This window comes from Anopheles darlingi, chromosome 3 (assembly GCF_943734745.1).
Source record: "Anopheles darlingi chromosome 3, idAnoDarlMG_H_01, whole genome shotgun sequence".
Lineage (NCBI taxonomy): Eukaryota > Metazoa > Arthropoda > Insecta > Diptera > Culicidae > Anopheles > Anopheles darlingi.
Genome location: NC_064875.1, coordinates 44998439 through 45011701, shown reverse-complemented (window position 1 = coordinate 45011701; position 13263 = coordinate 44998439). Strand labels below are relative to the sequence as shown.

Sequence of the window (13263 nt, the reverse complement as noted above, 5' to 3'; positions counted from 1 at the left end):
AGTGGTGCCGGCTTCCGCGTTCCGGGATGCAAAATGCTGCACTTCTCAGCACTGCACAGTGATAACACGGCGCCTATAGGAGGGCACCCGGATGATAGTGTGTAATGCGCTTTGTCGCTCGACATTTGCAACGATCGCGATGGGTTCACGCTTCCTCCTAGTGCTAGTGCCGGGCCAGTTAGTTAGTCAACGTCGAGCAACGTGCAGCGTCGGTAAGGAATCAAAGTGCACTAAGCCAGATCGTTACCCAGAGCAACACCGGACCGGACTTGCAATGCATTTGTTGTCCAGGTAAGTCCGGCGTCGAGGTGTCTGTCCATCATACTGTGTCGTCTATAAATCCGTTCTCCTGTTCCTTGACGTAGTTTCCCAATGAGAACGATACTGTTGCTGACACTAGTGGTCACGACAACGCGGGCCATCATCTATCAGTGCGATCACTTCGAGCGCGAACACTACAATGTGCGCTACTGTGCGCTGTTCAACGTGACGATCGCACACTTTGCGGCCGATGTCGACTTCCTGTCCGAGTATCCGCGACCGCATCGGATCGAGTTCTTCCAATCGAACCTCACCGAGGTACCGCGAGCCTTGTTCTCCACCTTTCCCGAGCTGCAGGAGATCAGCTTTGTGGAGTCGGGCATTGAGCATCTGCCCAGGTATACGTTCGAGCACGCCAAGCAACTGCAGCGGCTAACGCTGGCCGGGAACGGCCTCACCAGTATCGGTGCGTTCGTGTTCGGGGGTGCGGAAAGGCTGCAGTCATTGAATGTGTCACGAAATCGTCTCAAAGAGTTGAAAGATCAATCGCTTAGTGATGTACTGGAGTTGAACGAGCTCGATCTTAGCTACAACCAGCTGGAATCGTTGCCGACGGATGTGTTCGCGTTGCTAACGAAGCTCAAGACGCTGTTCCTGCATCACAATCGGCTGACGCAGCTTGCCGATGGTACGCTGCGGAACAATTTCCTAGCGACGCTCGATCTGAGCTACAATCGGTTACAGGAATTCGACAGCAACCGTGTGATGACGGCGGAACCGACGGAGGTGCTTCGGTTGCGAGCGAACGCGCTGCAACGGTTCGCGATACCGCTGATCACGCACCTGATCGATCTGTCGGCGAACAATGTGAGTGTGTTGTTGCGCATGCAACCGGATGAACCGTGCACGGTGCAGCATTTGAATGTTTCATTTAATCGGTTAACGAATCTCGTAAACGTCACCGACCTTTCACGGCTGACCACGCTCGATGTGTCGTTTAATCCGCTCGGTGATTTACCGCTGACCACGTTTCTGTCGCTGCCGAACCTGGTCGTGCTCAATCTAGAGGCCACCAACCAGACGCACCTTGAACATGGTCTGTTTTCACAGCAACAGCGTCTTGTTTGGCTCGATCTGTCCTTTAACCGGCTCGAGCGGTTCGAGCTGAGTGTGCTGACGGCGGCAACCGGACTGCAGCAGCTGTACCTCGATGGTAATGCGCTGACTAGCCTTGACTATGGGCAGCTGTACGAACTGCTGCCGGTACTGCGCCATCTCGGACTGTTCGCTAATCACTGGAACTGCTCGTACCTGATACAGCTGATGCGGTACTGCAAGCGGCACAACATCAGCATCGAACCCTCGAAACCGTACGGTACCGTGCTGCATCTGCCGAACGTGCGCGGTATCTACTGCCAGAGCTCACCGGCCGCCCGGTTGCCCGTCTTTCAACCGATCGTGCACTCGTCGATCGACGACGGGGATTCTGTGCAGGATCAGCAGCAGCAGCAGCAACCGCAGCAGACTCAATCAACAACCGTGTCTTCCGTGGGAGACGCTGATGACTCCACAGCACGACTACTGGCGTTGATGCAGCAACTGAACCGGACCACGTTGGAACGATTCGAACGGATCGATCAACGGGCAACGGTGGCCGCAGGTGATGCCACACTGCACGCTTATAGTGTCCAAATCTTTATACTGCTCATTCTGTCCGCCATTCTGATTATTAATGTCGGTTTCTTGCTGTGGGTGCAGCATAATGCGAACGTACGCCGGGCCGTCGATCGAATGATCATCTTCCGGCGGCAACAGGGTGACTCGATCGAAACTCAACTGCATGGAGACTTCTGAGGTGCTTCAGAGGCCTCCAGGGGACAGTTTGAAACACTTTTTTTTTGCTGACTTTATTACTTCTTAAAGTTAATAGTTAAAGATTACTTAAAGTTAATAGTATAGATAAGAGTAACTTGCAATAAAATACTTAATGCCTTAGACATTGTACTCGAACGTGAACTGCTGATTTCCGTGTGTGTGTTGTTCTGTGAACGGAAAATCTGAAGCTCAAGTAGCGTGGAAAATTGGGGAAAAAAACGCCCAAAAATTGCTTTTCAGACACACGCCCCCCGCGATGTTTCATTAAACATTATCAGCATCATTATGTGCGCGGAGGGTTAATTATAATAATTTCAACCAACCCCCAGAAGACACCCCCAAAAAGCCACCGTTTAACCGGCCGCCAGAGGACGATTCCAATGTCCAGGATGTCCGCTCCCAGGTTTGCGTGAGGTTTTTCCAATTTTTCCACGTTATCATTACGGACCAAAAAGGGAAAACCAAAAAAAAAAAAAAGTCCGACCTCGATGCCGGCCTCGATGCCACCGGCGCGCGGCTGGTTGTCGTCCGGCTGATAAATAAATGATTTCCGCTCGTAAAATTAATCTGTCGATAGTCATTATTGTCATACAATTATAATTAGCTGGAGGTCTCCGCCGGGGACGTGCAAGCGGAGCGGAGAGTTTTTCGCGAATCCATTCCATGTCATCTCTTGGCCAGTTTGGGAATGGCCGCAAGGAATTCACATTTGGCAAGTGGCCGCCCGGTGCCCGGTTGTTGCCGGTTGGTGTGGATTGAAATTGAAAGAGGATGAGGAGGACGACGACAACAGGACAGGATATGCCTACGCGATGGGACTGGACACTGGGACACATTGTTAATCGGCGAGGGCGAGGGCGAGGTTCGTTAATTATGTGACTCCCACCTGTCACCTCCTGTCTCTCTCTTTCTCGCCACCCATTTCATGAGTAAATTGAGGGCCTACCTTTTCAAGCAGTTGGCCTCCAGGCCGAGGGCACTGCTCCGTTGCTCCAGATCGGCGGAGTACAGGTGAAATATGTCGAACGGGAAAATGGTGGCTTCGGTGGTGGCGGCACTCGGCCCCTTGGTACCGCTTATCCGCCCAAAAGTAATCGACCACGATCGTCCTTCAACACCCCGCGGGCACAGACACGCACGCACTATGAACACGCACTAGCACACACAGGCCACACCACGAGAGAAATAGCAGCAACAGTTTTGTTTCCCTTTTTGGTTGTTCTGTTGTTATTCAAAGTCGCCGGAAAGCACTGGGCAGCAGTAGTAGCAGCAACACCAACAGTAAACCACGTCACGCGATGTCTCTTCTTGCGCCGGACCGGAACGACAACGACGACGACGACGAGAGGACGCCGTGTTTGTTGTTGAACGACGAAATTTGAACTCCGCTCCTTGAACGCACGCGACCGACCGAGTCGGGGGCTCGCCGGTGTTTTCGGTTGCACCGCCGGTGTTTAGCAAGGACATCCACCACCTTACCGGAGACACGCAGGCACAATGGATGCGTTACTGCGTCCACTGTGAACATCCGTTGCGTTGCAGTTAACAAGCAGTTAAATTGATTTCACTGACGAGGATGATGATTACGTGAAGTATTTACAAACTGTAGCGATCATGTTTGCTGTTGAAACAACAATTTGAAAACTCTTTTATAACTACTAATCACTGGAGGAAATTTTATGCCTTTTTGATATCCAGAAATAGTGAGAATTATTCCTTTTTTAAGTCTTCTTTAAATACTCATTAACCCTACAACTCGTAGAAATCAAGTAAATCAGTAGGTTTTAACAGGATGCTTACGCTAATTTGGGACAAAAAAAACCATTTCTGAGGAGTTTTGGTGATAATTATTAGAATTTTTTTAGTGAACAGCACATGAAACATAAAGACTTTGTCACAACTTTTTCAAACGAGTATATCTTTGTCAGATTTCTTCAAGTTGATCCACATTTTATACCCTATTCATTGAGACATTATACCTTCATAAAAAAATTAAGCAAATAAAGTTACGAAAACTAACAAAATACTGCATTAATTCCTCTTAACTGAAAAGAAGAAATACCGTAAATCCAACATCCAAACGGAAGGAGCAACGCACCCTCGAGAAGGTGTAACGCAACGACCGCTAAGCCGAGACATAAACCGCACACCCCACGGGAAACCGGTTCACAAATCGGTTGCGCGCAATCCACGGAAACGGTTCTTCCCTCGGGTGGGTTCGTGTTTTCGTCCGCTCCACGCGTTCGCGTCACACGTTTTGTTCGTCTTTTCGCGGTAAATCCCCGCGGCTATGGCACATCCACATAGAACAATCGGACCACAATAGAACTCGCGTATTTCGAACACGTGTTCGCAGTATTTGATGCACTTCAAAGCGGTCACAGTGTTGCACAGCAAAGACCGTGTTACAGAGGATGAAATTCATTTAATACCTCATCTCTCGGCCTTATTCTCGGCAAGTCCACCGAACATTAAACGAAACTAATCATCACACTATACAACAACACGACAACAAACAACGTGGGCGCCTCATTCGCTCACTAATGGAACCGATTCCGAAGACTGGCACTGAACTGTTCCGACCGGCTTCTCCCGGGCAACTGCTGCCGTGCGCCATGCATCTCGGATCTGAATCACCGCTCTCGCCATCCATCCACCCATCCATCCATCTGTCCTTCCATTCGTTTACCGTCAACCACCGGAGCGAACTCGTTCGTTCGTTCGTTCGTTCGTTCCAAACCAAAACTGGCCCGCCCCGGGGCATTGAGCGAGCACCGAGCTCGGTTCGGAGCCCCCGAGGGGCCAGGGGTAGCGGCCAGCAGCAGGTTTGTTGGCAGTTCGGCGCTGCTGCCGCCATAGCCCCGGGCGGTATGATGGCCTCCGGGCCTCTAGGGGTCGTATATTATATTCCTCTGCACCTCCCTCGCCCTCTCTCTTTCTCTCTCTTCGTCTCCTTTGGCGGAATTGTGTGTGTACGTGTGTCTGTGTGTGCATGGGAATGGGAGTTTCAAGTTTCCGGAGCGACCACCGAATGAGGAGGGTTTGTTGCCTCCGGGCGCACAAAAGTCCGCGCTTGGCGCTTGGCATATCGCGAGCTCTTCACTGCGGCCTGCGGCTGGCGTCCGGACGGCCACGTCGGCCACGATCAGAGCCACGTCGGGTCGGGAGAGTGGGAAATTCATCGTCATCGCTTGCTGCGAATCCTCGGGCAATTGTAAAATAAATATATAAGTATAAAATATATTCCTTCACTCCCGGGTATCGCACCGGTGGTGCTTTCGGTGGTGCTGGTGGTGGTGGTGGCCACAGAGCGCGCGCACACGGTAAAGCACCGAGGCCGAGCAGAGCCTTGGCTCCGGTGACCGCCTCAGGCACTTCGCTCTCGGTGCGATGCGGTGCGGTGTGTATGTGCATGGGACTTGCTTGTTTTCAGGCGCTTCATGCTTTAGAACTGGCGGTACGGATACGGCACATCATCATCACCATCATCATCATCATCATCGTCATCGTGATCATCCGGAGTATGCTGGCACGCGCCGGAGGCCGTTCGCCTCATCGTCATCATCGTCGTCGTCGTCGTCGTCGTCGTCGTCATCGTCGTTGGGTTGTGTGTTTGAGTTGTCAAGTCAAGCGGCAGCGTATCGGCGGCCATCGGAGCCTCGAAGAAGAGGAGGGGGTGGGAGAGGACGAGAGAAGCACCTAAACCCCCTCCTCTGCGGAACCTGCTGCTTGTTCTTGTGCCCGGAATGCCTCCAGGGCGAGCGAGCGAGCGAACGAAGGAAAACTTATTCTTTGTGCCCTGTGGTTCCGTGCCACGCGGTATGTGTGTGTGTGTGTGTGCGGCTGGGCTTCAACCCAGGTGACCTCAGGGCATACCACATGCACACATGATGTATGTGTGTGTGTGTCTGCATCGAGTTATGCTCCACCAGGAGCTCCATTTGCCGCTGTCGCTGGAGTAACGCGACTCAGAAGTAGTGTTCCGGTTCCGGATTTCGATTATTTCTTTTCCAGATTAAAATCTTCGGAACGCGGCATCGCAGGAAGATGGGGTAGGATGCTGGAACAGGCTAAACCAATTCTTAGCTCGCGGGTTCGGTGCGTTGTTTATCGACATCGGCCGAGTGGCTTTGCGCTCCAGCTGAAGAGCTGTAAGACTCCATTTGGGTGCAGGCGAACAGGAAATGAATTTGTGCTACTATAATTGCACCTAACGTGCGATTTTGTGGAAGCCTCTCCCTTTGAAACAAGAAAGCAGCAGAACCTGGAAGCGTTCAAGTGGGAAGGATTTGATCTGTAACGCCATCGCACTATTTCTGCGAATCTACGGCGTAAGAAGGCGTTAAACCGAAAGGAAACCACCTGTTGCTTGTGCAGCCAGAGCGTTGTGTACTGCGGAAGACGGAATTGTGTGTTGGTATGAGATACGACGGTGATTCAAATATAAACGAGACTTTTTTTAGCAAATTTAGTTTTATTTCAATGGTTTTATTTTTTAATTTTTTGTATAATCTCCTGATTCCGAAACACATTTTTCCGAGCGAATAGGCAACTTTTTCATTCATTGCTCGTAGAAAGATGTTCGTCGTGTTTGAAGCCAAAGGTTTTTTTTTAACATATATAATGACGGGCGAGCCGTATGTTTATTAACAGTTAATAACAAAAATTGGGGTAGGACATTTCCTTCACTACCCATCGCCATATCCCGGGCTTGCTCGGTTGTGTTTGGTTTGGTGGATTTGGGTTTGGATCCTTTGTGGTCCGCCACAGATTGTGGAGTTCGACAGTCTGTCGTCGTCCGTTGCGAAGGATTACGTTGGACGTGGTATAATCGCCATCGCGCATTTCTTCGTGGCGTGGCGCGTTTCTTCGTGGCGTGGCGCGTTTCTTCGTGGCTTCTGCTGCTCCTCTCTCCTCCTGCCTCTTATTTGTGGGCTAGAACGTTATTAAAGGAAGAGAGGGCTTATTTTGTTGGGGGCTCTTCCTTGGAAGAGCCCGCCGTTGATTTCCCAACGCAAGCCTCTTGGGCGAGCGTCGGTCTTCTGCAGCCTGGCATTATTACATAAATCTAATATCTAATATACATAATACAGAACTAATACAGAGATCTATGTACATGAAATCTAATTACAACATTTATACAGAACATGCAAGGGAGGGGGATTCAGGGGACAATCTCGTTATCGTTGGCAAACTGGAAGATAACGGATAGGAAAGGGATGTCCCGAGCAGCCAGGATGTCGCGGACAGGAGTCGTATCTGATCTACCCATCGACCTTACGGTTGTTAGCAGAGAGGGCCTGGTAGCATTGAGTTCAGGACAGGCCCATAGAAGATGGTCCAAGTCTCTGAACCCGCTACCACAGCTACAAACGTTGGAGCTAACAATCCCTATACGATGCAGGTGCGCGTCCAAGGCATAATGGTTTGACATGAGTCTCGACCAAACGACTCGACGAGTCATGAGCCAAAGGTGTTATCATCAAATGCGCAAATAAGGTGTTATCATCAGCATCATCGTTGAATCTTTTGTCTCTCAAAATTTTCTTGAGAGAGTCAAAACACATGAAAGTCATAGGGTGACAGGTCAGGACTGTAAAGAAGGTCTTAAAATTTTTCCTATCTCATTTGCTCATATTTTTCCCTAGTAATGGCTGCAAGTGTTTTGTTATGAAGAAGTTCTTCTTCCACTATCAATAGATTCCATCTTTTGCGGTGATATGCAAGTCGGACCTCACTTAAAACATTAAAAGAATCAATCGCATTAATTGTCCTGTAGTGATACAACTTTTCCTATTCCTGACAAACCAACCAAACAACAAAAAAGCAGAAACGTTCTATCTTGATCATTGTTGTGACCGTAGGACGAAAAGTCTCGTTTATATTAGATTCACCCTCGTAATATTAATACTCCATTAGTCTATTCGTTTGTAAGTTATCTGATTTGCAATGTTCGCCTTCTAAATAAGGTCAGTGAACAGTTTCAATTTTGCGAAAATGGTTTTCACTACTTGTAAATGCAGTTGCAGGGCTGCCTGAATAACTGAATATGCATTAGCCTAGTTCCCCCGAAAACTGGCTTTCCACTTAACTGAATTACTTGCCAACGAACCACGCTGAGGCCCCTGAGGGTCTATCTCTTGTGTGGATGTATCATTAGCGCGTATGCGTTAAACTCCCCCACCAAACACCAAAACACGTGAAGGATTAGCTCCGTTACCCAGCATGATTTACACATTTTCCTGCGCGGGCTGGGCTGCTGGCTGAGGTTCTTTTTTTTTTCTTTTATTAAATTCACCCACCACACATGCCACCAACCAATCCAAATCCTGCGCTCATTGCCCGATGCATAAGCTCCATCGCCACCGCCAACGACGACGACGACGCCGACGACGAATGGTGCGTACCGTCACGGGATTTTGGAAAATTTCATTTGGCAAATCACATCAAAATGGAGGCCGGTGCGATATTACATTATGTTAGCTCGAGCCCCCGGGGTGGAAGCTGTATGAAGTATGAAGTATTAAATATGTGCCGCTAATTCAACATTGGCCCAACGGCCCAACGGTGAGTGGAGTTTTCGATTCGCGAATTATGAATACCACGCGTAATGCTGCTGCTGCTGCTTCATTGCATTGCTACGTACGCTTACTGGAGGATACGGAGGGCAAAAAAAGCTCCAAAAGGACTTTACCGAAAGCAGTGCCGGCAATGTGCCCAATATTACGCACGCAGAGGGTTGTGAGTAGCTGGAAGAGATCGTGATATTTGCGATACATGGTCTCAATCTTTAATTTTGTGTGAGGCGTACGATTACAAATGAATTTGCGAAGCGCACACAACGCCCGCGGGAAACGCTGCATTATGAAAAGCCGATCCGTGACTGTAAGACGGCTGTACGGAGTGGCGTAACGGTGATTGAATTTTAAATCCACCGTGGTTGTAAATAATTGTACCGATGGATGTTGTAATATTTGAGACGATCAGAGGATGTGAATGTAGAGGCTCAATCAAATACACATTAGTGTCTATTTCTAATAATGAAGTAAATGTTTCAAGAAGCACCAGACTTACGGACTGGCTGACATTGGTTGACGCCCTGATAAGAGAGAAAATTATGTATTATGTTTATGTTGTTTGGTCTCAGAATACACGCCCCATGCAACGTAATGATAGTACCAGGCACACTTTGATTAGCAATCAGCATTCTTTTTTCTAAGCGTAAACTTCGACGCAAACATTATGCTGAGAGCATCTCAGACAGCGTCTCGATGCAGACGATGTATGACTGTTCGAAATGTTCCGTGGATTCAACTCCTATCACCGTGTATTTTTTTGACCATGAAATCTAGTGTTACGCAATCATTCCGCACAGCTGTGTGCTCTAGGCTGATAAAGACTGTTCCTCCAGACGGTTGATTATCAGCAAACGTAGAATACTCACCGGGGGCGGTGTCAAGGGAACTTTAATTAGACCAATGCCTTCATCCCTGGCACATTATCAGTGTCAAGTTCCAAACCGAGTCGTGAAGGGCGATCATCTGTCCCCGTTTCAAGATCAGTTTTATGTTGGAGCTCAGACAAAGCGGTCCTGCTGTGGTAATCATGTTCAAATATAGAGTGCTTATAGTGAGGTACGTTGGTGGTTCGACCTACTGCAACCTATCAGCCTCCTAACATAGAGTCCTTTTCGGATTTTCTTCGTAGCTTGTTCTTGGCCAGCCAGCTCTACGTTGGTTGGACAGCGCCAAGTGCTCCGTTAACCAAAATGTGTTACTACAGCAAAGAGAACGCAGGTTACGAGTGTGTTTTTGCAAACGTTCAGATCGGTGAATACGAGATCGTGACGACGGAGTTCTTTGCCGCCGATATACGTTCGGAAAACATTACTTCGTTAGTGTTCCAGAACTCAACCATCTTCAAATTGCCCAAAGTGTTGTTATCCGCATTTCCAAACGCTACAGTGCTCAAGATGGAGCATCTGCAACTGAATACGATAGAACAAGGAGCGTTCGATCAGGCTCAACAGTTGGAGCAGCTATATCTTAACTTCAACAACATTAGCCAGCTGGAACCGGGTGTTTTTAGTGGGTTGCAGTCGCTATTTTTGCTAGACCTAGATGGAAACGGTCTGTTACAATTCCCGGCGGGATTGTTCCCATCGGCATCGAATCTATATTCCATTTCGATCATGAACAATCGGCTTACACGCATAGAGGACAATACCTTCGCGAATGCACCCGAACTCGGGTACGTCTATGCCTCTAGTAACAACATCGAACACTTTGACCTGAGCCTTATCCCCGAGGCGGTCATGGTGAATGTGAGCTACAACAGGCTGACGGAAGTGAAGATTCCGACAAAGTTGAAACATCTGTATGCATCCAACAATCGGATCAATCGCGTCTTGTCGAAAGGAGAAAACAAACGACTGAAAGAACTCTACCTATCGCACAACAAACTGACCGATATCTCCTGGGTAGCTAAGTTTCCCGAACTAAAAACCCTCGATTTGAGGAACAACGAACTCACGGATGTCGTTTCCGAGCATTTTCCAGCTCAAACCAAACTGAAAACGCTATTGCTGAAAAATAATCGACTGGTAACCTTCGATCTAACGAAGGTATCACTGGAGCAGCTTCGAGTATTGGATTTGTCTAACAATCAGTTGACGTCCGTCGAGCGTAATAGTGCGTTGTTTGATAAAGTTCAAAAGCTTTACCTGCAAAACAATAGCATCAAGACGCTGAAGCTATCGGCCAACAACAGCATAAAGGAAATTTGGTTGACTCACAATGACTGGGATTGTGCAAACCTGCGTCAGCTGCTCCAGGTGATCGACTTCAGTGCTACTCTAGGGCATGATTTCTCATGCAAACCGGGCTACACGTTGCTCACGGAATTGTGCTGCAAGGAGCACAACATTCGCTGAAGAAGGCGCTCGAAGCATTGAATTAAAGCATTGAGGATTGTGGCAAATGAAAGCATTACGGATGAACTAAAAAAGAATTAAACATGTGAGTGATACGAACGGAATGTCTCGCGGATATTTCATAAATAAAGCATCCGTCGATTTGTATCGTACCTATTAAAGAATCTTTCCGGTCGTTTTCGGTGATTTATACGAAAAATGTCATAATGTATAAGTTAATAAGTAATGCTGCTCGTTAAAACCATCACATTATTCCATTTTGTCATCAACTGCGCTGCTCCATCTCCTTCAGCTGTCAACTTATTTGGTGTAACACATTTCTTGACGATTATTCGAGATCTCTGGCACCGTTTGGTCCTTTGGTAGCAAAAGGAGCATAGCAGGCAGCTTAACAGGGAGCCTAACAAGCACGAAATTGGATAGTACAACATTTTAACTACCGACGGGATAAGGAATGAAGGAAAATGGTTTGTTTTTTTTTTTCAGAATACAACACTTTATTATCCCTTTCAACTTCGATACACACCGCGTTCACTTTTATCCTAAGAATCTGTCAATGTATATAATATATATTTATTTATATATTCATTTCATTGGTCTATTCAAAACAGAATATGTACATGAAGGTTTTTTGTTGCTTTCCAGCGAATGGCATGCCTTCCGATTCCGAAATGGGCAGGAGGAGAGCAGAAGGATCGATGAAAGGGGATGAAAGAGAAAAGAGGGGGGAGGGGGTGAGGGAGAGGAGAAGAGTGAGTGCAAGTGAAAGGGTAAAGGGGTAGGGGAGTTAGGTATGATGCTTTTGTGGGCAGGTCAGGCGTTATTATTAAAATTACTATTTACAAAATGTTCATCCGCAGATGATAACGCAGAACGCAACGCGATCGGAAGAGGAAATATCTTTTGAAAAGAGGACGACGACGCAAACGCGGTTCAAACACACGCACATGCACATACACACACTGTCACGAGGATGAACGAAGAGACAAGAGGTTAGAAGGGGGACCGTGCACCGATGGAGTGGCAAGCAAATGATCGGCACACCGTGCGCGATCGTTCTCCTTTTTGCAAGGAGCTTCAATGACGGTTTGAAGGTTCTTCTCTCATCAAAGTGGCTCCGTAGCATGAGATGTTTCAAACGGGATAAGGAGGAACTAGTGGATGGTGGTAGTAATGGTTAACACTAGAGCAGGGCCACGGTTCCGGTAACCGAATAGAGTAGGTAAGCATGTCACATGCCGGTCATAGGTAAATTCGTTTTACTCGTGCGCCATTACCGACCGATAATAGGTTGCGCTGCCTTGCTGGCTGGTTGGTTGCTTGGTTGGTTGCGTTGGGAACTTAATGTTCTAGGTTAGGTTGCTTGGATGGTTGGTTGGTTGGTGTGCTACATTTCTTGCCGTCTGAATGCTCACTTATCTCACATCCTCTTACTTGCTCGCTGCTTCGGTACAAAACTTTTGCGACAAGTTATGGGAATTTTTCACCGTTTTGGGAGGGGGGGGGGACTGGGAAGGGTTGCGGTGTATGGAGCAGTTCCACTGTTCCACGGGTTGAGGACGTGAGGGATTGTGAGGGATCATTATCAATTATCGGCCAGCGCTATTAGCCTTTTTTGTTTCATTAGTGGTTTCGGTTTCGGTTTTCGCTGTTTTGCTTATGCTGTCTACCATCGAGATTGTGAGCTGTGGTGGTGATGGAAATTTGTTAATCCCCCCCCCCTCCCCTCTATCCCCTCTCTTTTCGCTCCTTTTCTATTCTTTCATTTGCATTGGATTCCTTTTTTTTTTTGCTTTGCTATTTCCCCTTGATCTTGATTCATTCTTCTCTGTTTTGCTTTTCTGCTGCTGGTATTACAATTTTACTACCGGTTAAAACATTCTATCTACGCTCGGGTTTGTTTGTTTTCTTTTTTGTTGCCTAGTTTATTATTATGCTGCAGCCGGGCCCCTTGTCCGGGCGCATGCATGCATGTGCATGTTGATTCTTACGATCTACGATACCAATCAATTCTAAACCTGACTTACCTAGCGAGACTGATCTGGCTGACTGGCTACCACACACAGACCCACACACACACATACACACACGCACGTTATGGGTAGGATGTATGTTTTTTGTTGTTGTGTGTGGAAGGATGTTGTGAATGGGTTCGTGGAAAGTCCGGGAGGATCATGAAGCTGAAATCATGATGA

The 13263-nt window shown here is 47.8% G+C and overlaps 4 protein-coding genes across 6 annotated transcripts in view; 2 read left to right on the top strand and 2 right to left on the bottom strand.

The window, feature by feature from the left end:
• Positions 1–3511, bottom strand: part of LOC125954637 (BTB/POZ domain-containing protein Tiwaz) — a 44034-nt gene extending 40523 nt beyond the window's left edge. The window contains exon 1 of the mRNA XM_049685102.1: positions 3083–3511. The gene's annotated coding sequence lies outside the window, so the exon portion shown is untranslated. The remainder of the gene's footprint in view (positions 1–3082) is intronic.
• LOC125954600 (insulin-like growth factor-binding protein complex acid labile subunit) lies at positions 139–2265 on the top strand. Its single transcript, XM_049685044.1, has 2 exons — positions 139–291; positions 366–2265. The coding sequence occupies exons 1-2, from the start codon at positions 140–142 to the stop codon at positions 2113–2115; spliced, it is 1902 nt and encodes a 633-aa protein (XP_049541001.1). The 5' UTR covers position 139; the 3' UTR covers positions 2116–2265.
• A 6204-nt stretch (positions 3512–9715) lies between the features above and the next one.
• Positions 9716–11149, top strand: LOC125954627 (insulin-like growth factor-binding protein complex acid labile subunit). Its single transcript, XM_049685086.1, has 2 exons — positions 9716–9770; positions 9844–11149. Exons 1-2 carry the CDS (start codon positions 9742–9744, stop codon positions 11066–11068), a joined length of 1254 nt encoding a protein of 417 aa, XP_049541043.1. The 5' UTR covers positions 9716–9741; the 3' UTR covers positions 11069–11149.
• Positions 11150–11568: 419 nt separating this feature from the next.
• LOC125954609 (potassium voltage-gated channel protein Shal) overlaps positions 11569–13263 on the bottom strand; it is a 55591-nt gene continuing 53896 nt past the window's right edge. For all 3 annotated transcript variants that reach the window (XR_007469047.1, XM_049685063.1, XM_049685062.1), the window contains one exon: positions 11569–13263. This exon is cut by the window's right edge and continues 4949 nt beyond it. The gene's annotated coding sequence lies outside the window, so the exon portion shown is untranslated.

What these genes read in the sequence shown, in the direction of transcription:
- LOC125954600 (XM_049685044.1), top strand. Translation starts at nt 140, where the DNA reads ATGGGTTCACGCTTCCTCCTAGTGCTAGTGCCGGGCCAGTTAGTTAGT. An exon ending in GCAATGCATTTGTTGTCCAG is followed by an intron (nt 292 to 365) that starts GTAAGTCCGGCG and finishes TCCTTGACGTAG; the next exon opens with TTTCCCAATGAGAACGATAC.
- LOC125954627 (XM_049685086.1), top strand. Translation starts at nt 9,742, where the DNA reads ATGTTCAAATATAGAGTGCTTATAGTGAG. An exon ending in TATAGAGTGCTTATAGTGAG is followed by an intron (nt 9,771 to 9,843) that starts GTACGTTGGTGG and finishes TTTTCTTCGTAG; the next exon opens with CTTGTTCTTGGCCAGCCAGC.